The 24,688-nt window shown below is 57.0% G+C and overlaps 1 protein-coding gene across 2 annotated transcripts; it reads left to right on the top strand.

The window, feature by feature from the left end:
• Nucleotides 1-3,498: 3,498 nt before the first annotated feature.
• CSK (C-terminal Src kinase) lies at nt 3,499-20,326 on the top strand. Of its 2 annotated transcripts, none has more exons than XM_037833405.1 (13): nt 3,499-3,667; nt 15,284-15,360; nt 15,701-15,814; nt 15,921-16,033; nt 16,493-16,712; nt 17,551-17,644; nt 17,805-17,870; nt 17,960-18,059; nt 18,151-18,241; nt 18,698-18,771; nt 18,862-19,057; nt 19,170-19,256; nt 19,468-20,326. In XM_037833405.1, the coding sequence occupies exons 2-13, from the start codon at nt 15,346-15,348 to the stop codon at nt 19,648-19,650; spliced, it is 1,353 nt and encodes a 450-aa protein (XP_037689333.1). In that variant the 5' UTR covers nt 3,499-3,667; nt 15,284-15,345; the 3' UTR covers nt 19,651-20,326. The 2 variants fall into 2 exon arrangements, with proteins under 2 accessions (XP_037689333.1, XP_037689334.1); XM_037833406.1 differs by lacking the exon at nt 3,499-3,667 and adding an exon at nt 8,074-8,349.
• Nucleotides 20,327-24,688: the final 4,362 nt, after the last annotated feature.

The raw sequence follows: 24,688 nt of genomic DNA, 5'->3' as shown, positions 1-24,688 counted from the left end.
TAGCAGCTCAGCTCCAGCACCTGCTCTGCAGGAAATAGAAGGGGACTTTGCAGAAAGTCTGCCTTTAATCTTGGCTTCCTGTTTTCTGCCCCAGGGGACCGCCCAGAAGGTCTGAGTTTCAAACTATTTCACACCAGCTTCTCTAAACTGTCATCTTGGGGCCGAGAGGCTGGGGGAGGGGAAGAAGCAGGGTGGAGGGAGGAGGGGCCCTGCCCTTCTCCAGGGGCTCGGACCCAGTCCAGCCATACAGTGCTTTTGCTCTGGACTTCTGGAGAGCCACCCAACTTTGCATAGAGCTGTCAGTTGCCTCTCCTTTGTCCATCCACTTCTCTTTTCCCTCTGCTTCCACCAGAGCCCTTGCTGAGCCCAGCTGGCCTGGGCCAGGGTAACGGTATCCGGCCTCCTCACTGGCCTCGTGACCTTCATTCTCATGCCCCCACCCCCCTTACTCCCCCACACCAACCAGAGAGACCTTCTAAAACCACACTTCAGATCACGCCACTCCCCTGCTTAAAATCCTTCTACAGGATTAAATGCAAACTCGTGTAATAAAATCCCAGGTCCACAAAGGCCCTCCAGCATCAGGCCCTTGTTTCTGCCCCTCCCTGCTTCTGCTTCCTTGCAGGCCACTCTCTGCTGCTTGCTGTCCTCAGGCCAGAGGGCCCTTTCAGCCTGGGCCTAAAACCTCCAGGTGCCCTAGGCCTGGAACACCCTCCCCCACTCCCCAAGGGCTGGTTTCACCCCCTTCCGTGGATCTGAAAGCCAAGAGAGCCCTGTCCCCATCCTCTCTAGTCCATCACGTGCTCATTTTCTTCATACCACTGCGTCTAATTTCTGGTTTATTTATTTATCCCCTTGGGCGAGAATCAGGGTGGTAATATTCGTTCCTTCATCTTGAGCCTCCAGAATAGGGCCTAGCACTTAGTAGGTGCTCAGTAAGGATTTGCTGAATGAATGAACTATGAGCATGCAGGTTACTTGTCTGGCACTTCTCCTAGAGGATAGGTCTGGAGCCTGAGACTGATCTGTTCAGGGTTTTAGCTCCAGTCCCTGGGCTGCAGAGAGATTGAAAAATTTGCTTCAAACACTGTTGAGAGTTGGAGGCAGGATTCAAATGCAGGTCTATTTGACTCCAAAGTTCACAGTCTGGGCCACGGCGCACCCAGGGAAAAGAGTCAAGTGTTTTGGGGATATGAAGGGGGTAGAGATAGGATGGTGACAAAGCTCCTCGAGGATAGGGGTATTTTTCCCCAAATCCTGCCAGTCCCTTCTCTCTCATCCTGCCAGCAGATTCAGCAGGGGAAGGGAAGGAGATGTCAACCCCTCCCTTCCAGAAGACTTTGCAGAGAAGCTGAGGGTTGAGAGGCAGCACCCCCCATCCGGCCCCACCTTATCATTCCATCTTGACCTCCAGAGGAAAGAAAGGGAAACCAACCTCACTGAGCACCCTCCCCACGTGCCTCTCCCCACTCACCCCCAGGCTGTTATCTTGCTGAATCTGCACCACCTCTCTTGAGAGAAGTGTACTCCGAGCCTGAATTTATAGAAAAGGAAACAGCTCAGAGACCTTAGGTAACTAACAGTTATTAAGTGGTCAAGCTGAGAGTTAACCTTGAGATTTGAACCTAAAACTCATGCTTTTTTCCATTACACCACAGCTGTTTCTTAGACTTCCTGGATGTCTCCCCAAAGGGTAAAGATGTTACTACTGCCCCCCCCCCCAAAGGTCTGGCCCCTTGCTGGGAAGCTGACCCAGGGGCTTATTGGGTTACCTGTAGTTTGTCTGGGGCCAGGGGTGGGGGTAAGGTGGGGGTTGGGGTAGACCCAACTCCTGCTCCAGGCATTCGAGGCCCTCTGCAATCTGCAGCCACACTGTCTCCCCAGCACTATCTCCCATAGGGCCCTCACTGTCCCTCTCACTCCCTGGGCCCCTCTATGCTTATTTTGGATTCCAAGACTTTGCCAGCATGCCTCACGTCCCCCAGCAGGGAATGCACCCTCCTCCCCTCCTCTCTGCCCACAAAAGCCTAACCCTTCCGGACTGCTCCCATTGACACCAGCATCTCTGGTTCCTCCGTCACTGTCTCACCTCCACCCCCAGCACACACTGTCTGGTGGTCCTGTAGCTTAGAGCAGATCACCTCATTCACAGTGATATATACTTAATTGAGGACTTAACATGTGCCAGCATCTGCACACTAAGCACTTTAAATGTATTAACTCATTTCCTCCCCACAAAATCTTAAGAAGCTGGTCCTATGATTTTCCCCATTTTAACAAATGCAGAAACTGAAGTACAGAGAAGTTAAGTAAATGGTCCAAGGTCACACAGCTTCTAACAACTTCCTCATTGCCTCCAGGCTGAAAATAAAGTCCAAGAAGTCCCACAAGGCTCTTTGTGATCTCTCTTGCCCATGCCACTTGCCAGAACCTCATCTCACCACTCTCACCTCCCCACACTCCAAGCTGTAACCACTCTGAGCTCTTTATAGTTCCCAGAAGTTACCTCCTGTCTCACCTCTCCCTGCCTTCCTCCATGCTGTTCCCTCTGCCTGGTGTTCCAGCTCTGTGAAGTCTCCCCATTAGCCCTCCCTTTTCTTTCGCTCCCTGTGGACCTTGTATATCACCTCCCTGCTTTTATCAATTATTTCTTTGCGATTTTCTTTTAGCCTGTCAGTCTCCCCCAAGAGACTGAGATCTCCTTCAAAGCAATGAGTGAATGAATGAATGAATGCTCACTGCAAGGCCCACTCTCCACAGACAGACCGGAAGAGAGGGACCCAGGTCTGGCCTCCATCACTTTTACTTTGGGAAAGCTGGGCTCAGAGAAGGCTCAGAGCTTGCGTCCAAGTGGGGTGATCAGCCCTCTAAGGGGGACCTTCAGAAGCCACCAATACAGACAGGGAGGTGGGGGCAGGGCGTGGGCGCGGACACACCCCCTGCAGTGCCGCCGGCGCCCGGCAGGGGGCGCCGCCTCGCCGGCCCACGCCCCGCCGCGCGCCGAGCAGGCCCCCTCGCGCAGGCGCGCTGCCGCGGGCGGAGGATCCGGGCCGCGCTTCCTCTGGCCAGGCCTGCGAGCTTCCTCCCAGCGGAGCCCCGGGCGAGCCGAGGTTGGCCGCCGCCGCCGCCGTCGAGACCGCCTCCGCCCTCCCGCTCCCGCCCCACCCCGCGCCCTGCCCCGGGGGGTCCTGCCGGGGTGGGGTCCGAGCGGGGCGACCGCCCGGCCTCGCCGCCGTCGGGGCCGACCCCCGGCCAGCCGTCCCTCCTGCCCCAGCCAGCCCGTGGCCGCCGGAGCCTCCGGGGCGTGGAGCGCGGGGAGCTTCCGCGGCCCCGGATCGAGCGTCCGGGGCGGCCCCCGGCAGCGGGCGCGACCATCCGAAGTCGAACCTTGGTAGCGGCGTTCGGAAGCGAAACTCTGCGGGGGCCGCGCCGGCTACCTTGTTTCCTCCCCCCTCCTCCCTCCCACTCCCCGTCCCCCGTCTTTCTTCCCTCCCCGGCCCGGGCCGCGCAGCCCTCCCCCTGCCTGGGTCTGGCCGTCCCTCCTCCCCTCTCTCTGTACCCGTACCTCTTTGTACCGCGCCCCCCTCCCCCTGGCCGCGTGGACCGTCCCGCAGGCCGCTGATGCCGCCCGCGTCCAGGTGGCTCGGACCGCAGCGCCCGGAGAGAGGTGAGTGCCCGGCAGCCCGGGAGGAGGTGGGGTCTGAGTGTCCACCGGAGGGAGGGCGGTGGAGGTCGCACGTCCCGCTTCTGTCGCCGCCGCCGTCGCTTCCACTCCCATCCCCCATTTCCCTTATCCCCTCCTTCCCGGCTTCGAATTCTCCCGGGAGTCCCTGTCAGAACCGGACTGGGAGGAGAGCACGCGGGAATGGCACTGCCCTGCGAGCCACACAGCCTTGGTGCAGGCCACCCCGAGTTCCCCCCCCCATGTAGAACTAGGGGGTCGGGGATAGAGGGTGGTGGCTGCAGCCTGGAGGGAGAGGGCTAGCGTGGGCCAGGGCCCTGGAGGATGGATTGGACTACATGGGAATTTGATCTTCTGTGCCCAGGGCCTCCCTGTTGGTGTCCGGGTCTGCTTGGGTCTGACCCGTCCCGCACTCCCCACCGAGGCCTTGCTACCTCCTGGCAGCCCAGGCCCCAGCCACCTCCCTTGAACCCTGCCAAAGGCCCAGGTCCTGGGACTGAGCCGGTGACCCTCTGTCTCCCAAAAGACCAGGCCAAAACCAAGGGACCTCTGACCCTTGGGTGGGGAAACTGGGCAGGGCCTCAGTCCTGGATGCAGGTGACACTGGACATTAGCTCCATGCCCTCACCTTCTGGCTGCTTGGTGAGCCCATTCTCCCAGGTTGGCAGGGCCCTCTCTAGCTGTCAGGAAGGGGCGTGTCCAGCCACCAGATCCTTGGAGCTTCACTTTGCTACCCATTTTAGAGACCAAGGAACTGAGGCTCAAAGGGGGAAGTCACTGTCCTTCACGGAGTTAGGCCACTGTCCTCTCATCCCCAGCTCTATAGAGCTGGGCTGCCATGGGTGGAGGGGAGTCTGGAAGGCCCTGTCACCCACCAAGGACTAAGGTCCCCAGCCTGGCCCAGGAAGGATGGTGTGAGGTGAGCACGTGCTCCCCCACAGAGGACTGGAGAGGAGGAAGAGGGCTTCCGGCCCCAGTTCTGCCGGGTCTGGGCTCAGACAGTGTCGGCACTGTGTGGGATTTCCCCTTGGTGCCTGAAGCTGGGTCCTGTTGGCAGGAGGTGTGAAGTCAACCTGTGTGGTGTGGCAAGGATTCTGGGGTCCTGGACCCAGGCTCTGAGCTGTCACAGCCCGCCCGCCCTTCCCACCTCCCCCACCCAGCCAGCACAGGAATGGCGAAGCTCAGAACAGGAGTGGGATCAGGATTGGGAAGGTGGGAGCCCTGACACCTCTGGCAGCCCCCTCCAACCTTGGCATGGAGCATTGTCAGAGTGGGGACACCCACAGGGCCTATTCCAAGCTCCCTGTCACCGTGAGCATCCCAGTGTTTACTCATTGTGTCCACAGCAGGAACAGGGCAAAGGCAGCAGGCATGAGGTTGGAAGTATGACAGATTCCTCTTGCTCCCATGAGGGGGTGGTCCCTGGAGGGTGCTGAGCCATGTCTGGGCCTCCTTGGGGCTGCTGGCATTTTTGTCTAGCTCGAGGCCCCTGCCCTTCTTTAGGGATTTTCCTGTTGCCCCGTATGCACAGTGGAGGGGACCCAGCTGTCCTGGGCTTCTGAGGATCCCCCACCCAGCCCTAACTTCCTCTCCAGCCTGGGGGTAGGACCTGACATGATTAGGTGCTATTTTTTCTTTTTCTTTTTTTTTTTAACCAACTATGGACTATAAGGATGAGGCCCAGGGTCCCAAGGCCTTTGTAGAAGGGAGTCTGCCTTCAGTCTAGTGTGTGTGCAGTTTTCATTTGATAAGCTTGGTGCCTTCCTACCTCTTAGAAGTGGCTTTTCTTCTGTATACATCGAGTCGAAGGCAAGGAAGGACCAGAGATGTTCTCTTGCACCACTGCAGAGGACACCAGGCCCAGAGAGGTTGAGCCTCTTTGAAGTGTCCCACAGAAAGTGCCAGAGAGGGGGGAGAGTTCAGCTTCCCCCAGACTTGCACAGGTGTGACATGGCTGTCCAGAAAAATTTCCAAGTGGCTTATTAAGGAGGGTGGCCTAATTGGGCGGGATGGCCTGGGTCCAGTTCTGGGCTCCATCTTTTGAGGGGATTTTAAAGGCTTGACACCCACTTCCCAAAGAACAGTGTTATTAGGTCTGGGAAAGAGAAGGTAGGGTGAGACTATTGGCCCTGCTTCCTGTGTATCTGAGAAACTGTCCCGCAGTGGAAGATGCTGGCGTAGTTTGAGGTTGTCACAGACACCAGGACCAGTGGAGGGGGCAAGCCGGCCCCAGGGAAGCAAATCTGAGCTCAGTAGAAGAAAACTACTTGTATACTAATTTTCTTAACTTTGAAAGTAACAAAACAGCACTATAGAAAATTCAGAAAATTAAACAAAAATCACCCACTATTCCTTCACCTGGCACAGTCACTGTTAGCATTTTGGAGTTTCCTGCCAGTCTTTTCCTGATTTTCTTTTCTTCCTCACTGTTGTCACTTGAGTGCGTGAGCCATGTCACCTTTTTTCATTGACTACTGGAGCCATAGGCATTTTCTCACATTCTGCACAGGCTAAATAACTTTCCCCCTAAAAAGCTACAGAATATTCCAGATAGCTCTGCCAGAGCAACTTCACCCAAACCCTGTTACAGAGCTTGTGCATTGTTTCTCATCTGGAAGTGGGGGGTAGTGTTGAGAGAATGCCCCCTGCAGGCCGCCTTGACCTGTGGTAGAGTCACCTGAACCCTGGACTGAGTTGATTGACTGCTTACCGGGCAGGTCTGAGTGTGGCCTCTGCCCCGGGCCCTCTGAAACTGAGGTCCTGGACTCTTAGGGCCCGGGCCCTGCCCCACCTCCTGCCTTCCCCTTTCTCTATCACCATGTGATTGACCTGCCCCGGGAAGATGGGCTGCTGGTTGGTTTCCGGGGCCTGACTCCACCCAGCCCCCTTCCGGTCTCCCAGCATCATCGCTGAGTGGACACAGGCCTCTTCTCTGAAAGCCGGGCTGCCCCCTGCCTCCCAGTTGGCTACTTCCTAGGCCAACCTAGTGTTTCCCTAGTGGGAACAGAGGCCTATTTAGGCCCTTGGGGAAACTGAGACCTGGGCAAGGAAACCAGACATTCTGAGCCCCAACCCAGGGGCAGCCATGCCAGCCTTATCTAGCTGAGAGTTAGAAGGGAACACAGAAAGCCCACAAAGTCACCGGGGAACTCTCGTGTGTTAGCGTCCTCCTCCTCGGCAGGTGTCCCCTAGGTCTAACCTGAGTGTGTTCTGCTGTGGTGTGCCTTGCTTCCTCTCTCTCTGCCATCTGTGGAGAACAGAGTAACTGAGAGGGCCCCCCGTGGGGCTGCCCCAGGGGCAGTGGGAGGAAACCTGCCTCAGCTTGGCACTAACTGGGCCTAAGAGACCGTAGCCCCAGATGATCCTAGGGATGGCCCAGGACTAACCTAGGCAGGGGGCCCTCGCCAGGTGGCCCCTTCAGTGTAGAGGCTCCTCAGCTGAGCTGCCAGACATTTGGCCATGGAGTGTCTCCCTCCCTCCTGGTCTTGGTGCCTGGGAAGCTGGCATTGCAGCTGCCCTCCTGTCCCAGAGCTTGGGCTGCGATGAGGTCACAGGGTGGGGTCCTCCTGAAGATGCTGGCCCAGTTGAGTGTTTCTCAGTCCCCCTCCGCCTTGGTTGTGGGACAGGATGGGTGGAGGAGGCTGCCCCCCACGCCAGGCAGGGAGCACTGCCTCATTCCCTCCCCCCCCCCCCGGGTCCCTTCATCTGAGGGCTGGAAATAGAATCCGCTAAGTAATGATTAAAGTCAAATTCAGACCTAAAAATAAAGAGCTGGTGAAGGAAGAGCTAGTGTGCTCCCTGCGTGGCTGAGGGGAGAAGCAGGCAGGGAGAGACTGGCTTTGGGGGTGAGCCCTTGCTCCCTGGTAGAGGCCAAAGTGGGTGCTCTTTTATCGGGCACGATATAGCCTGCAGCACCCACTGGTTGCAGACTACACCAGTTGGGCAGACCTCCAGGACCAGGTAGAAAATCCCATTTTTCCCTTGGGGAAACTGAGGCCCCGGAGGGAAAAGTGTTTTGTCCAGCAACTGTCTGTGCCATACCTGCAGCAGCTCCCATTGGCAGGCTCCCCAGGCCTGGAGGGCTCCCTGCCCCACAGCCTGCCCTTTCTATCTGCTTGGTTTCTCTTCCTGGTTTTGAGGTGCTGGGGGGAGGGGCAGCTTCTCATCACACGCTAGCTGTGTACGCCCCAGCGGGGCTGGGCCTCCAACCACAGCTTCCCTCCTGTCTCCCCCTCTCTCCTTCTGTGGTCTGGACCCAGAGTCAAAGGAACAAGCTCCCCTGCCTGTCCTACCCCCAGCTAGGTTGGAAGCCTTGCAGGCCAGTGAAAGCCTGGGTGTCATCTGATCCCCGCCTGCCAGGCCCCACCCAGCCAAGCACCTGGTCCTCACCTAGCCCCGTGCATCTGTGGCCTGTGCTGCCCATACTCAGGGAGACAGGAGGGGAGAAGGAAGAACCAGACCTGGGAGGCCCCCTGCTGACTAGTAGAGGAGTCCAGCAAGCAGTGAGCCCAGAGTTGACCTATGCTCCCCAGAGGAGGGGGCATGGGGGCCCACTCTGCACAGGCCTCCCCTCGGCTCCGGCCCCAGCCCCTGCCTCCAACCCTCCCACCCCCATCTGCCCAGGGACGGGTTGGAAGTTTTTCCTCCTGACCAAAGTACAGACAGAGGTGAGTGCCAATCCCTTCACTCCTTCTTGGAAGCTGGGTGACCCTGGTGGGTTGTTTTCCTCCTCAGAGCCCATTTCCTCCTCTCTCAAACAAGGATCAACAGTACTCGCCTCACAAGAACTGTTTTGTGAGGATTAGGTAACTAACACTGGTCAGCAGGCGCTCATTCTTCTTTCATTTTTACCATCCATCCTGCGGGAAGGGGCTTCATAACCTCCTCCTGCCTCTGGTGGGTAGCAAGTCTGTCTGTCGTGGCTTTCCCTTCTGAGCTGTGTGCTCACCGGTCCCAGTTCTGAGGTAGAAGGACCAGGAATTTGGGGTGAAAGTTCTAGAGAGCTCAAGGGTCTCTGGGCCTCAGTCTCCCCATCTGTAACCTGGCAAGAGGATTTTGGGGGTGAGGGTTAGGGACGCCCCAGGATGTTTACAGGTTCCTTGGAGGTCAGTTCTGAGGGGCTTTATGGAAATGTATGCAGATGAAGAAGCCTAGACCACAGCTGGACCTGGGGGAATTGAGGGGTGGGTAGGGGCCTGGGTGAAAGCCCTGGGGAGGCCCAGAGTCCCTGCTGCCCAGCGCATGGAGGTAATTAGGCTCCAGAGCAGTAATTAGAAGCCTTTCTGGGCCAGGAGTGGCAGCCTCAAGCTGCAGCGGTGCTGTGGGAGGAGGCTCCCCTGTTAGCCTCCTCTGATCCCAGCCCCCACTCTCCCAAACCGCTATGTGGGATTTCCGGTCCCACTGAGCCAATTGGGGTATAAAAAAAGCCAGCAGGTTGCTGATATTTGGTTTTTAACATTTTTCAGCCATTAAACTGGCCCCTGACCTTAGGACACAGGGGCTGAGGGCTGGCGGCTGAGGGTGGGGCAGCACACACAGGAGCCCAAGTGGGCATCCTTCTTGCCCCCAGGGAGGCTTAGGCATCTTAGAGGGTCTCACACCCAGTTCTGCTGCTGCCCCACCCTGAGACATCTGTGCAGTGGGGGTGCCTAGGGTGCTGGGACTACCTGCGGGGCACTGGGGTCAGTGTGGGGTCGGGGTTGTCACCGTGCCATCAGCCTGGGCTCCCTCTGCCAGGGAAGGTGCTGCCTAACCACGGGTGGGGCCAATTTCATTGTTGCCAAACCAGCCCAACTACTGGTTCATAGCCCGCCCTCCTCAGGGGCCCTGCCCCTTGGTGGGGAGGGCCATGCCCATATCTGAGACTTGATTCTGCCTATAGCTGTTCTGAACTATAGACCTGTAGGGAACTTCTGGGCCTGTGTTCAAAGCCTCCTTGGACTTCCACCTTGAGCCCTCTTCTGCCTTAATTAACACAGGTTGGAATCTTAATCCTGGCCTGATCCAGCCCCGCCCTTCCAGTTGCTTCCACCTGAAATCCTTCCAGATCCACCGCCCTCCCTGTCTTCCTGGAAGCCTTCCCAGATTGCCCTGTCTGTCCTCAGTCTGTTGTGGCACTGAGCACCCCAGGATATGATTGAGCATCTGGTAGCCAGGAGGATAGGAGCCAGGTCTGCATTTTGTTGGGGTTCCTAGAGCCTGGGCCTAGAGGAGAGACCCAAGGACAGGCTCTCCGGGCCCTTTCCTTCTCCTGCCCATCCCCAGTGCACCAAGCATGGGGCTGGGCACCCAGGAAGGTTCCTGAGACACCAGTTCAAAGAATGAGAAGGCACAGTGGTCCGGCCTTTTGTCTCTGGGGGCCATAGCCCCAAAGTTCCCCCAGGTCTCTCGTGTACTTCCCTTTTCAGTGGGTATTTTTAGTTGGGCGTAAACAGTCACTGAAGGCTCCCATGCCTCATTAGGCAGTGGAGGGTTGGCAGTGGGGGCAGGAGCCCCTTCACCTACCCTGGCCCTCAGCATGTGCCTGGCTTGGGGTCTCCCACTGCCCCGGGGGCAGAGAAAGGGCAGCCTAGGAGTTTCTGAGCTCCCTCCTACCCCTGTTCTCCGCACACACCCCCTCCCACAGCCCTAGCCTGGGCTCCCAAGAAAGGCCTGCCTGAGGCCACAGCCACTGACCTCAGCACTTGGGCACAATGCCCAGTCTGTTCCCAGGACCCCAGCAGAAAGGCTGCTGGGAGCAGGGTTTCAGGCAGGAAGTCAGAGTGAAGCATTGGCCCTGCCACATCCCAAACCCCCGTCCCCTATCCCTACGGGGGTGGGGTGACAGCTGCTGTTGCTTTGTGTTAAAAATAGTCCCATCAGTTGTAAGAACTTCAAACTGGGACCTGCGTATGGTGCAGCTAGCCTGGCTTCCCCTTTTCATTCATTCATTCATTTATTCAGCACTCATTTACTGAGCAGCCACTCTGGGCCCAGGCATGAGTCAGGCCCCAGCTTTCCCCTCGCAGAGCTCCCAGCTGCCCTAGACCACAGACTAGGGCTAGTGAGGTTCTTACTGGAATAAAGGGATGTGCGAGAGGCCGCAGAGACCCAGTGCAGCCAATGCAGCTGGGAACCTAGGAAGGCTCCTGGCAGGGGTGGTTTTTTAAAAGTCAAATAGCTCAAAATAGCAATTGTGCAGTGAAAAGTAAGTTTCCCTTTTATTTCTGATTCCTACTCCCCCCTTCCTGTCCCACCTCCATTATCAGTTTCCTGTCTTTCCAAAGATAATTATGCATATTTGAATTTAAATATGTATTTTATGCTCCCTTTTAAAAACACAATTGATAGTGTATCACAGATGATCTTCTGCACCTTGCTTTTTTTCCCCAGCTTTTTATTTTGCTGACTTAGTTGCGTATTAGTTGCAGAGCTGTCTTTCACCCCTTGAGTTCTTGAGCTTGTGTCTTTTACATAAACACAATACCGTGATCACACTTAAGGAAATTGACATTAATTTTATAACATTATTTCCATTCCTCCAATTGTTCCCAAATGATTTAAGAATCCAGGCCAATTGTTTTGGGTTTGTCTGATCACTTCCTGCCGCTCTGGCAGGGACACCGCATAGACGCTGCCTGTCCTCCTCTGTGTGTCCTGCCAGGAAGCATGCTGCATTTGCTGGTCCTGTGGCTGGTGATGCTTAATTTGATGTCTTGGTTAAGGTGTCTGCTAAACCTCCCTGCAGAGAAGGTGTCTTTTCCTTTCTAACTAATCTGTGGGGTGATACTTGGAAGCTATGCCACTGTCCTCTCCCCCAGCTTTTCTTCCAATGGCTTGAGCTGAGTCTCTTGCTGTTTTTTCTTCTATATCATGGAGAGTGTTCCGTACCAGCACTTAGAGATCCACTCTGTCCCCGTCACGGCTGGAGGGAGGCGTTCTCTGTTAGGTTTATCTGGTCATTTATTTACTCTGTCCCCTACTGATGGACATCAAGTTGATTCCCATTCTGGCCACTGTGCAAAGCACTGCGGGAACGGCCCTGCTCCATTTTTCTTAGACATGTGTGCAGTAGAAGAGATTCCTCAGCTGAGCCTCAAAGGTTGGGACGTTCCTTGGGTAGAGAAGGGGGAAGGGGTGGGAAGGCAGGCCAGGCGGGAAGTGGGTGGCACAGCTGTCCTGGGGACAGCAGGTGGAAAGTGAGGGCTGACTGAGGAGCTTTAGAACCAGCCAGTCCCAGAGAGCTCAGGTGACTACCCAGATCACACAGCAAGGTGGCATCAGAGCCAGGTGCAGGACCCAGAGTGTGACTCCCAAGCCAGTGTTCCTGCACAGCACCCACAAAGTGGACTGGCCCCTGGTTCATATAACCCCTGGGAGGTCCCCCCTCTGTGCCTGACCCAGGCAGGATAGTGGAGGCCTAGGTTTGTAGTAGCCCCTCCAAGGCGGACCTGGAGGGGAATAGGGCTCACATCCCAGGGGTGGCCCAGCCAGACCCTCATGGGGGATCCCAGCCTAGGCACTAGCTGGCAGGCTGCTGAGCCATTCTGGGCTTGTGACCTCACCAGGGAGGGATTGTCAGAGAAGGTCAGCAGTTCCCATTTGCAGGGTTTCTGTGGCAAGACAGGCATTGTTCCCAGTGCTGAGTGGCAACTCCAGGCCTCAGAGCAGCCCTGGGGGCTCAGGGTCATCACCAACCCAGTGTACAGATGGGGAATCTGAGATTAACTCCTCTCCTTTCCAGAGCCTTGGTGTCCTAAACCCAGCTCCTTGAGGAAGCTCTGTGTCCACCTCTGGGCTTGCTCTTTCTCTGAGAACCAACACCCCACCCCCACCCCTACCCCCTGAGCCCCTTGTGGGTCCTTCTCTCTCCCCCTCCCACTGAGTTAGACCAGTGTCCCAGCCTGCCAGCTCCTGGGGCATGGTGGGGGTCACAGATGGCAGGGAGGCACTGGGGCAGAGGAGGATGGGCCAATGACTCAGGCATGTGGCACATCTGAGCTCGACAGGCTGCTCACTCGCCTGTGGGCTTTGCTCAAGGCCCTCTGTGAAACGGGGACGATAGTAGCCTCTCTCAGCCTCTCAGTGTTGTTGGGAGGATTTGATGAGCTATAAGTGTGGCCGAGGACAGGGTCTGGCACAGAATAAGTGCTCAGAAAACAGGGACTGTTATTAATTTTATTATTATCATTGAGTCAGTGGGGAGGCAGCAGCTGCAGGCTGGGAAGGGAGTGTTTGCAAACTGACAGCTGGGGGGGTGACTAACTCAGCAGCCTCCGCTGCTCCTGCAGTGGCAGCAAGGCTAGGGGATGGGGAGAGCTTGCAGGGCCCCTATTCAGAAAGGCCTGAAGGTTAGGAGCCCAGCCAACCCCAATGGGACCCCAGTTCAAGCTCTGGGCTGTCACCCGTAATTAGCTATGTGACTTAAGGTGAGTCGTTGGACCTTTCTGAGCCTCAGTTTCCACTTCTATAAAATGTAAGAAGAGCTCACAGCTGCCACCATAGCCTGCTACCACAGAACATCAGGGAGAGGTCCCCAAAGTGGTTCGGTTGTGTGTGCTGGGGTGGGGGAAGTGTATAGGCCCTTCCTCCTGCAGACGGCAGAGGCTGATGGGCTGGCTTTGGGACTAGAAGAGCTGTGTGTTCTGGGAGACGGAAGCCCCTCTGCCCAGGGAGAGGTGGGAGGTGCATACCAGGCCAGTGCCAGTCATTCACTCCCCCCCCACACACACACACACACACAGCTTGCTTGCAGTGGCCCTCTGTCCTGTCTTTTCTGGTGAACTGGTGAAGGGTCTGAGGCTCACAAGGGTGGAGTCATTTGAGCCCAGGTCTGCCTGACTCTAGAACCAGCGTGAGACCTGGGAGTGGTCAGCAGTCTCCTGGGCTCTGGCCAGGCTCCTTCTGGTCTCCTGGATCACGTGCCCCCCTGCTGAAACCTCCCAGGCCCCTCCCCATCAGAATCAAAGCCTGGTTCTTCCCGTTGGCATCTGATGTACCCCATAAGCACACCCGGTGCCCAGCAAGGTCTGAGACAGGCCCACTTGAATCAGTCTCCCACAGCAGAATGGCAGGTGGCCCCAGAGGGTCAGAGTCTGTCTTCCTCCCCACCGGCTTCCAGCCAGGCCAGTTTCTCACAGCCGTGCCTGTCTCCTGCCCACCCCTTTGCTCCAGCTGCCATACCAACATAGGGTGCCTTCCTAGCTTGTCCTCTGCCTTTCAAAGTCCTAAGTCTTTGCGCTCAGCTCCTGTGCTCCCTTCTCCAGGAAGCCCACCTATGCTCCGCAGACCTTGCTCTCCCCTTACCGTAGCACTTGGACTAAAATGCCTTCACCACCTGGCCTGGAATAGGTGCTATTGTCTGTGTGTCTCAGTCTGGCCCCAGACCTCATCTTTACTGTCAGGAGCCTGAAACCAAGGCATGCAAAGGAGTTTCTCTTCTAACATTCTGGGACATGGACAAGTCACTGATCTTGTCTATGCCTCCATTTGTTCATCTGTAAAAAGGGGACAGTAGCCCTGAGATGAGTACAAGGGGGCTCTGGGCTGTGTTTGGGAGGTGATGGTGGAGGGACCGCTGGGCTGGGGCCACAAAGTATGTGCATGCAGGGTAGGGGTGGCTTGTTGTTCTCCAGGTGGGGAGTTGGTTGAGGTACGCTTCAGTGCAATGACCATACACACCAAAAAGTACACTGATCACAAGGGTACGGCCTGGTGAATTACCACCAAATCAACCCACCCTGTGACCAGGCTCGGGAAATCCATATAACCAGCACCCACGGGTCCCTTCGTGCCCCTTCTGGTCACTCCCCACTGCCGGGGGTCATCACTATCCTGACAGCATAGATGAGTTTGGCCAGGTTTATGCGATGGAACCACAGTATGTCCTCTCTGTGTCTGGCTTCTTGGTCTAACATCATATTTGGAAATTCATCACTGTTCCATAGCTCCCGTTTATTTGTGTTTGCTGCTGTGTAGTATTCCACTCTGTGATTGTACCACAACTGATACATTTTCCTCTCAGTGGGCATCTGGGAGTTTCCAGTTTGAGGTTTATTGCACGGGGTGTGCTGCTGTGCTTGTTCTTGTGCCTGTCTTGGTGGACACATGCACTGTTTTCTCCTGGGTGTGGACCCAGAAGTGGGAAGTCTGGGTCGTAGGGCTGCTGGACATTCGGCTTTAGAGATGCTGCCCAGGCTTTCACAGGGGAAGGAACTGGGAGGCCCAGGCACACAGGAGAGCTCTTCGGGCTCCCTGCCCGCACAGCAATCCACTGGCATTGGAGTTGGGGCTGATGGGACAGGCATGCTGGCGCAACGAGACCTGCCAGCCTCCCTCACCCCTGTCGGCCGTTCTTTTGGGCCTGTGAAACCCTTTTCAGGGTTGGGGTTGGTGGCCCTCCTGCTCCTGCCTGCTACCCCGTCCAGTGCTCTTGGGAAAGACCTGGGGCTGGCCAGGCCCTCGGCCTGTGGAGGCTGGAGAGGAAGGCCCTTCCCCCAGCCCCAGCTCCAGGAGGCCTTTGGTGCCTGTTTGTCCTCTTGTGGAGAAGGAGTGAGAGCTCAGTGACTAGGTGAGGCCTGTCTCCTCACTCTCCCTCCTTGGTCTTCCCACATATCCCCACAGATCTAATGGTACCAAGTGACAGGTCGACCTTCCTGTGACACGGGGACGCCAGATCTGAGAAGATGTCGGCAATACAGGTACAGCGGGGTGGGGGCCTGGGGCAGTTGGGCATCTCCCACCTCCCCAGGGCACTGCAGAGCAGGGAAGGAAGAACGCAGGCTCAGAGTGAACCACACACCCCTTTGCCAACCCCTGTCCCACCTGGCTTTCCACAAAGTGGCCCTCAGGCGCACAGCACTGGGGGTGGTGAGAGAGTCCCAGATGCGGGAACTGCAGATTCCCAAGGGGGAGGGCATCTCACCCAGGCTCACAGAGGGAGCCGACCAGCTGGGAGGCTGTGACCTCAGGGGCACGTGGGCAGGCAGGAGGGTGGAGAGGAGCCCGAGGCGGCCCCTGCCCACCATCCCTGCCCCACAGGCCGCCTGGCCATCCGGTACAGAATGTATTGCCAAGTACAACTTCCACGGCACCGCCGAGCAGGACCTCCCCTTCTGCAAAGGAGACGTGCTCACCATTGTGGCCGTCACCAAGGTAGTTGGGGACCTTACACTCCTAATACCCCTGCCCTCTAACCCCTGGGGGTTTCCCTATAGGGGAGGGTGGGGGCTAAGTGTGTCTGGGCTCCCCTCTCCCCCAGGACCCCAACTGGTACAAAGCCAAAAACAAGGTGGGCCGTGAGGGCATCATCCCAGCCAACTACGTCCAGAAGCGGGAGGGCGTGAAGGCAGGCACCAAACTCAGCCTCATGCCGTGAGTACCGCTGAGGAGGGGCTGGGAGCTCCCAGCCTGGGGAGGAAGGAGGAAAGGAAGCCCCTGAAGCCGGGAAGAGAGTTAGAGGAAAACAGGGAGGCTAGAGTAAGGGAGTAGAATGGGTGTGCACCTGCAAACACTTCCCAAAATGAGGGGATGGGCCTGGGCTCTGGACCCCATATAGGAGGAAGATGAGGGTAAGAGGGCTGAAGAAGGCAGGGCACTCCAGGAGGAAGGCTCAGCACATGCAAAGGCTGATGGGGTACATGTGTGTTATGGTGGGAAATGGAAGGTGAGGGCCTCGAATGCCTGGCTGAGTGGCCAGAGCCAGGGGAGGGAGCCAAACGGGGAGGAGCTTCAGAAAGTGGAGACCAGGCAGTGCAAGGGGAGGAGGCTGTGGCAGAAGGCATGGGTTCAGGATCCTCGCAGGCCATAACACCTGGCCTGGCTGCTCCCCAGCTGGTTCCATGGCAAGATCACACGAGAGCAGGCAGAGCGGCTTCTGTACCCACCAGAGACAGGCCTGTTCCTGGTGCGGGAAAGCACCAACTACCCTGGGGACTACACGCTGTGCGTGAGTTGCGACGGCAAGGTGGAGCACTACCGCATCATGTACCACGCCAGCAAGCTCAGCATCGACGAGGAGGTGTACTTCGAGAACCTCATGCAGCTGGTGGAGGTGAGGCCTTGCCCTCCACACTCCTGAGCCCCCAAAGGGATGTGGACCCCAGATCTGGGTGCTAGCCAAGTCCCTCCACTTCCAGCGGGCAACCTTGGGCATGTTGTGCAGCCTCTGCGAGCCCACAGCTCAGTGGACCCCCTACTGTAGGCTCCGCTTGCTCTCTGACCCCTCAGTGCCACCTGAAGGGAGACTAGCATTGTCCCCGCTTTGTAGACCAGGAAATGAAGATTCAGAGTAGTTAAAGGACTTGCCTGAGGTCACACCGCTACAGAGTGGGGTGCCAGGACTAGAATCCGAGTCCATCGGATCTCAGAACCAGCTTCCTTCCACCACTCACAAGGCCACCTTGTCCACAGATGTTATATATGGACATGTCCTCAGGAGCTGTACACCTTCATGGCCAAGGTGCCCCAAGCTCCTGCACCTACATGACATGCCCACGTGTGTACCCATGCCACCAGCTGCCTGGCTTGGCCTGGGCAGGGGACGGCCCTGGGCACGGCCGGTTAGAGGCTGGTGGCAGCCACTAGGCCTATGCCTCTGCCCCAGGACGGGGGCAAGACCCAGAGTGTAGCAACAACGGAGTGTCTGTCCAGCATCTGGGTATGGAGCAGCTGGGCAGATGGGCCACGTGTCAGAGTCTGGGGCCTTCCTAACCTCTGCCCTGCCGGAAATAGGGAGCTCTTGCCCCATCTCCCACCCTCTGTCATCTCCAGGCTGGGTGAGAGCAGCCTCTGTCTCCCTCTGGTGGTCAGATGTGGGTGGTGCAGGTGAGCTGCCCTGTTGCAGGGGTCCCATGGGGCCTGGCTCTGAGGGTCTACCCTCCCTTCCCCAGCACTACACCTCCGACGCAGATGGACTCTGCACTCGCCTCATCAAGCCAAAGGTCATGGAGGGCACGGTGGCGGCTCAGGATGAATTCTCCCGAAGTGAGTGCCACCCCACCCCAGGCCTCACTTGCCCATCAATCTCCCCCAATCCTGTCAGCTCTGGAGAGCCCCCTACACATTATAGGACTCACTTTGCCTCTGTCACCCTAGCTGTGACCCCCGCCCCGGCTTCAACACCCCTCCCGGCCCCTCCCCATAGGTGGCTGGGCGCTGAACATGAAGGACCTGAAGCTGCTGCAGACCATCGGCAAGGGGGAGTTTGGAGGTGAGCGGGGAGGGCCTAGGAGCCCTGGCAGTGACCAAGGGACTGTGGGGAGTGCAGGGGAAGAGCCCCCAACACTGTCTCCTCCCCAGACGTGATGCTGGGCGATTACCGAGGGAACAAAGTAGCTGTCAAGTGCATTAAGAATGATGCCACTGCCCAGGCCTTTCTGGCCGAAGCCTCGGTCATGACGTGAGTTGGGGTGGGGGTGGCTGAGGAGGTCACCTGGGCAGGGGCTGAGGGGGAGGCTGGGCAGGCTCTGACCACCCCTGCCCTGCCCCAGGCAACTCCGGCATAGCAACTTGGTCCAGCTCCTGGGTGTGGTTGTGGAGGAGAAAGGTGGGCTCTACATCGTCACTGAGTACATGGCCAAGGTGGGTGCCTGCCCTGCCATCCAGCCGCCTCCTGGAGCTGCCCCGAGATCCACCCTCCATGCCCTTGGGCCCCACTCCCTCCAAACCCCTCCCTCCACATGAGCTTTGGAGTCACCTAGGGCTCGGCCTCTATCCTGGCTCATTATTTATGGACTGTTACCTGGGACAAGTCACAGCACTTCTCCAAGCCTCAGTTTCCTCGTCTGTGAAATGGAGATAATCACAAAGCTAACCTTGGAGGTTTGTGAGAGTTAAAGTGAGATAATGTAAAAAAAGTGCTGAGCAGTGTCCAGCAGGCAGCAGGCAGAATCTGACTTTCACACAGAGGTGATGTCCTGACCCCTCCCCTACTCCTTCTTTCTCCCCACATCTCTGTTGGGTGGGAGATTTACCCAGCCCCGGGCTAGAGGGCAAGTCTGACCTGTGGGTCTGGTTGGTCTGTCTGTCCTGCCCCAGGGCAGCCTGGTGGACTACCTGCGTTCACGGGGACGGTCGGTGCTGGGCGGAGACTGCCTCCTCAAGTTCTCACTGTGAGTGAAGCAGCCCCTGGGGGTCGGGGGCAGGGCCCTGCCCTGCTGTGGGAGTCTCCGTCTCAGGGAACATGTCCGGCCTGCCCCCAGAGACGTCTGCGAGGCCATGGAATACCTGGAGGGCAACAACTTCGTGCATCGGGACCTGGCTGCCCGCAACGTGCTGGTGTCTGAGGACAATGTGGCCAAGGTCAGCGACTTTGGCCTCACCAAGGAGGCCTCCAGCACCCAGGACACGGGCAAGCTGCCAGTCAAATGGACAGCCCCTGAGGCCCTGAGAGAGAAGGTGAGGCAGGCCTCTCTCCAGGGCCTGAGGCATGGTGGGCAGGGGTCCAGGCTCACCCCACACCCCCAGATTCCCAGAGTCTGACAGCTGCTTTTCCCACTCTGCATGGCAGAAATTCTCCACCAAGTCTGACGTGTGGAGTTTTGGAATCCTTCTCTGGGAAATCTATTCCTTCGGGCGAGTGCCTTATCCAAGAATTGTGAGTGTGGACTCTGGAGCCAGGGGCATGGCCAGTGCGAGGTGGGGTGTGGAGCCAGGGTGGGCTTGGTGGGGCTACGGGGCCTCATTGGGCCTTCCCAGGTGGAAGCCTCGAAGCCCCAGACCTCCCCTCGGGAGCTTCCACCATTTGTTGGAAGGGATCCCTTCTGGGGTCAGGTGCTGTGCCGGCTCAACCCCCCCATTGCCCACAGCCCCTGAAGGACGTCGTCCCTCGGGTGGAGAAAGGCTACAAGATGGACGCCCCCGACGGCTGCCCGCCCGCGGTCTACGAGGTCATGAAGAACTGCTGGCACCTGGACGCCGCCACGAGGCCCTCCTTCCGGCAGCTCCGCGAGCAGCTTGAGCACATCAAAACCCACGATCTGCACCTGTGACCTTCTGGATCGTGGGCCTGTGGGGACTGAGCCCGCACGGATGTGGACCCAGGCCCCCCCCCCCGCACTGGGCCGTACCTGAACTGAGCCCCAGCAGGCCGGTGGGCCTCCCCGCCGTCCCAGCCTGCACCCTCTGGCCCCCGGGGACTCGGCCTTGCCTGGCATGTTCTCTCACGGACCCACCTGTGGGGCTTGGGGAGCCCCGTGCCCGGGGCCAAAAAGGCAGGAGGCGGAGAGCGGGAGGCAGATGCCCTTCCACGTCATGCTTCCCAGCCGCCCGTCTCTCACCTTCTTAAGAGTTTTATTTCTTTCCTTTTTTGAGATTTTTTTTTCCATGTGTTTTATTTTTTATGGTTTTTCAAGATAAGGAAAAAGAAAGTACCCAGCAAATGGGCATTTTACAAGAAGTACGAATCTTATTTTTTTCCCGTCCCGCCCACAAGGGTGGGGGGACCGGGCCCCTCTCTAGGGACCTGCCATCCCACCCTTGTTCCCCGTTCCGTGTTGCGTGTCCCGTGTCGCCTCGGTCGCCCCGTGTTTGCGCTTCACCATGTTGCACTGTTTGCATGCGCCCGAGGCAGACGTCTGTCAGGGGCTTGGATTTCATGTACCGCTGCCGCCTGCCCACCGCCTTGTGAGATGGAATCGTAATAAACCACGCCATGAGGACACCGCTGCCCGGCCTTGGCGCTTCCTCCGCCGAGCCTGCCTGTCCTGCCCGGTTCCCCTCCCACCCCCACTGTGCCATCGTGTCCATCCCCCTGTCTCTGTGAGTGGGGCTGTGCTTGCCCTGTTTGTGGGGTGGGGTGGGACGGGACAGGGAGCACGGCCGGCCGGGAGATGTAGCCGCCGCTTTGTGTCAGCTGCACGAGCGAGTGTCCTGTGTCTGCCCATGGGTGAGGTCGTGCCGCCCGCTCCCTCCCCCACCGTCCTGCTGCGGTCTAGGCCTGGCACCGGGGCCCAGTCCACAGAATGCTGGCTGGGGGTTCCAGCTGCCTCTTCTGTGCTTTTCAAGCCTTCAGTACAAGAAAGGCTGGAGCCAAGGATGGGGGTCCCAAGCCTGACCAGATAGGGGTGGGGTCTTAGTTGCGCCCTGTGTTCAAGCGTGAGAACAAGCAGTGGTGGGCCTGGGAGCTGTGTGGGGTCCTCCAGTGGGAGACAAAGCAAACACCTAGTGCCTCCGAAGAAATGTTCACCCTGGAGGGTGATGGGAAAAGAGGAGCTCTGAGCTTCTAGCAGTTCTTCGATTCCACTTAAGGTGTAACAGCTTTGCCCCATCCCCACCCTGCCATGTGCCAAGCCCTGTGCCTTGCTGGATTTTGCAGGGTCTGAGGAGGCAAGAGGGTGGGGAGATCCATGCCCTGCCCCAGGCATCTCCCAGTGGGAAAAGGCAGTGGTCAGTGCTGTAAGTGAAGCTGAGAACCTCTGAAGTTGGGGGAGGGGGCTGAATTTGTTCACTGAGACAGGCTGGGGGTGGTCCTTGGCCAGCCAGGACTCTGACCCTTCCTCTCCCCATCAGTTGGATTGCTCCTCACCCACCCCTGCCAATTCCAGCCACTGTTCCTCCTCCAGTTGTCCTGTCTGCACACTGCCAGACTCGTTTTCTAAAACCAGACCATTCATTTAACAAACATTGCTGTGTGCTAGCACTAGGGTTCAGCAATGAGCAAAACAGACCCTCATGGAGTCCACAGTTGGGAAGATGGGCAATCGAGTAATCATATGCACAGATAATTGCAAGCTGATACAGGCTATGAAAGAAACAACTTAGGGACTAGGTCTTGTCTGTTGATCAGGAAGGGCTTCCTGGAGGAAGCAGCACTTAAGATGAGGTCAGAAGAATGAACGGGAGGTAACAGGGTAGCGGCATTCCAAGAAGAGACGCTGAGACTGGAGGGAGGAAGTGTGTTCTGGGATCTCCGAGAAGACAATGCTTTTGCAGAGTGTGGGGCTGGAGAGGTGAGGCTTGGTTCTATCACACGAAGAGCCATGGGGAGCCAGTGATGCATTTTAAATGGGAGGGTGATGTGGTAAGATAACAGTTTTGAAATAATGACCCTGGCTGCTGGGGAGCCAGGTGGATATGGAGTGACCAGTGAGGGCTAGCTTAGGTGAGAGATGATGGTGGGAAGTAGTTGGACTGCAGAGAGATGTAGGAGGTGAAATTGACCGAGCTTGGTGGCAGTTCAGCGTCAGGGTGGAGAGGGAGGAGCTGCGGCAATGCCTGACCTTATAGCAGGATGGATGGGGAGGGCGGCGGGAGGGGCCCTGCTGAACGAGAGAACCAGGAGAGGCAGGTTCACAGGTCCCGGAAGACTTGTGGGGTGTGCCTATGAAACTGCTGAAATGAGTAAGTTGGTGGCCCAGAGGCCAGATTGAACCCAAGGCCACGGGCAAGGATGAGGTCACTTTGGGAGGACAGGGAAAAGGAAAAAGCACCCAGGGCCAAGCATTGGGGAGCTCTTACTATTTAAAGGTGAAGACAAAGAGGTCGACTAGGCAAGGCAGCCCGAGACCACTAGGAAACCAGCAGAGTGAGGTGTCAGGAGCTGAGGGGAGAGTTTCAAGAGGGCGGAAGTGGCCAGGATCGGGCTCCCGGGAAGGTGAGGAGATGGCCACCGCATCTGCTCACAGGTTTTAGCCACAAGGAATTGCTGGTGACGTTCGCGAGACCTGTGTTGGCAGAGGAGGATGGATGTGAGCTGTGTGGGAGGGTCGATGATCTTTTAAGAAATTTAGCTATAAACGCAAGAAAGGGTGAGAATTAGAGGAGATGTGGGAGGAGTTTTTTTTAAGATGGCAGAGGCCTGAGCAAATTTGGCTGCTGAGGAGTAGACATTTGTCTTCGGTTCTTGTCTGAGTACCGAGAGGGAGGCGGGAGACGCAGAGGGAAGGGGAGGATAGCGATGGGTAGTGAAGTCTCCTTGAAGAAAAGGCTGGAACCCAGAGCAGAAGCGGGAAATGGGCCTGAGCGCGGCGAGGGACTGTCCTTCCAATGAAACTGCACAGAGGGAGAGGGCGCTAAGCAGTGTGCACCAGTAAATGTTTCCACATCTAGGGCGGAGGGAGGGACGGAAGCTCTGAGTTAGGGTGCCTGCTGATGTCCATGGTGTAAGTAGGCTCACCATGAGGGTTTCAACCCGACTTTGCTGAATGAAGGGGGTGGGGGCGAGGATTTTAACCATCTCACTAGGTGGTTTCAGAACCTGCAAAGGAGCGGGCAGGCAACAGAATTGGCCGGGTGTTAAGACAAACAGAAGTGAGGGGCCAGTGGAGCCTGTGGGAATGGGGGGCCTGGGGAGCTAGATGTTCCATTTCTTTCCACCTGATGGTGTGGGCGTCCTCCTGCTGCAGCCCCCCACCTTCCTTTCATTTTTCCTTCTCTCTCTCTTTTTTTTTCCCCATCTCTCTTTTCTCTCATCCTTCCCTTCTCTCTCCTGCTCAGAGCTGGCCACTGGCCACGAATAGATGAGCAATACACAGCTCCCACTTTCAAGGAGCGCGTGGACAAATAGGGAAACTGCTCACGCCTCAGCTTGGGGCCCAGAACTGCGGCAAGGCGCTGCCTGCTGGCCAGCAGGAGCCGCTGGGCAGAGGAGGCAGCAGGGGCCTGGAAGCGTCCCAGACACCCGGAGGACAGGCCAGGGCAGAGGGCAAGGGTGTTCTGGCAGAGGAAGGGCACAGCCTGAGCAAAGGCAGTGAGGTGTGGCAGCCGTGGAGGGCGGGGAACTGTGGGTGCTTCAGTGTGTGGCTGGGGAACGAGTAAGGCTGAAGGGAAAGTGGGGCCCAGTCCCCCCCCCCCGTGGCTTTGTGGGCTCTGCTCAAGACTGGTAACTTGAAGATGACTAGGAGCAGTGGAAGGCTTTAGGACAGGGGAGGGATATGATCAGGTCTGCATTTTAGAAAGCGTCTAGCTACAGTCTGGCCTGGGGGCGGGGGGCCCACAGTGGAGGCAGGGAGGCAGTGGGGAAGCTGTAGCCATCCAGACAAGAGGTGCTCTGGGCTGGGGAAGCAGGTGGAGAGGAGGGTGGACATAGCTGATGGTCCACTGAGCACCCACTGTTTGCCAAGTCATTCTTAACACTTCTGATGCATTATTTCCATGTAAACTCTCTCAATGACTCTTGGAGGTATATACTATCACCTCCTGCTCTGGTTTGCTAATGCTGCCAGATATGGATTGGCTTTTATAAAGGGGGCTTATTTGATTACAGATTTACAGTTCTAAGTATAGAAGTGTCCAAACAATAAGAGGATACCTTCACTGAAGAATGGCCAATGGCATCCAGAACACCTCTGTCAGCTGGGAAGGCATGTGGCTGGCATCTGCTGGTCCTTTGCTCCTGGGTTGTGTTTCAAAATGGCATTTGCCAAAATGTCTCTGAATTTCTCTTAGCTTAGCATCTCCAAATGTTCTTCTCTCTGCATCTTTGTGTGAGCTCCCTTTAAAGGACTCCAGTAAATTAATCAAGACTTACCCTGAATGGGTGGGGTCAAATCTCCATGGAAACATTCATTCAAGAGGTCACACCCTAATCAAAAAGATTAATAAGACTGCCCCCACAAGATTGCATTAAAGAACATGGCTTTTGGGGGACATAAGATATCCAAACTGGCATACCCCCCTAGTTAACAGATTGGAAACTGAGACTTGGAAAGATTAAGGGACCAGAGATTAGGAGTGAAAAGAGCAAATTTCAGAGTTTGGTGATGGCTGGGTTAGGGGATGAGGCAGAGAAAGGGATCCAGGGGACTCCAGGCTCTGGCCTGATGAGGTGGTTGGTGCATCCTGAGATGGGTTGAGGGTTGGAGAAGGGTTCCGTTTGGATGTGTCACAGCTGTCTTTGTGACATCCAAGCAGAGATGTCCCTGAAGAATTAGGCATTTGGGCCTGCAGCTCCTGGGAAAGGCTGGGCTACACAGAGAAATCTGGGAATCTTGGATATGACAATGGTGCTTGAAGCCCTGGGCGCGGTCAAGCTTGGCCAGGGAGCATAGACAGCGAAGAGAAAAGGGAGCCCTGAGGAATTCCAACATA

The sequence above is a fragment of the Choloepus didactylus genome, chromosome 4, assembly GCF_015220235.1.
Source record: "Choloepus didactylus isolate mChoDid1 chromosome 4, mChoDid1.pri, whole genome shotgun sequence".
NCBI lineage: Eukaryota > Metazoa > Chordata > Mammalia > Pilosa > Megalonychidae > Choloepus > Choloepus didactylus.
This window is presented reverse-complemented; position numbering and strand designations above follow the sequence as displayed.

What these genes read in the sequence shown, in the direction of transcription:
- CSK (XM_037833405.1), top strand. An exon ending in CCATTGTGGCCGTCACCAAG is followed by an intron (nt 15,815 to 15,920) that starts GTAGTTGGGGAC and finishes CCTCTCCCCCAG; the next exon opens with GACCCCAACTGGTACAAAGC. An exon ending in TGCCTCCTCAAGTTCTCACT is followed by an intron (nt 18,772 to 18,861) that starts GTGAGTGAAGCA and finishes GCCTGCCCCCAG; the next exon opens with AGACGTCTGCGAGGCCATGG.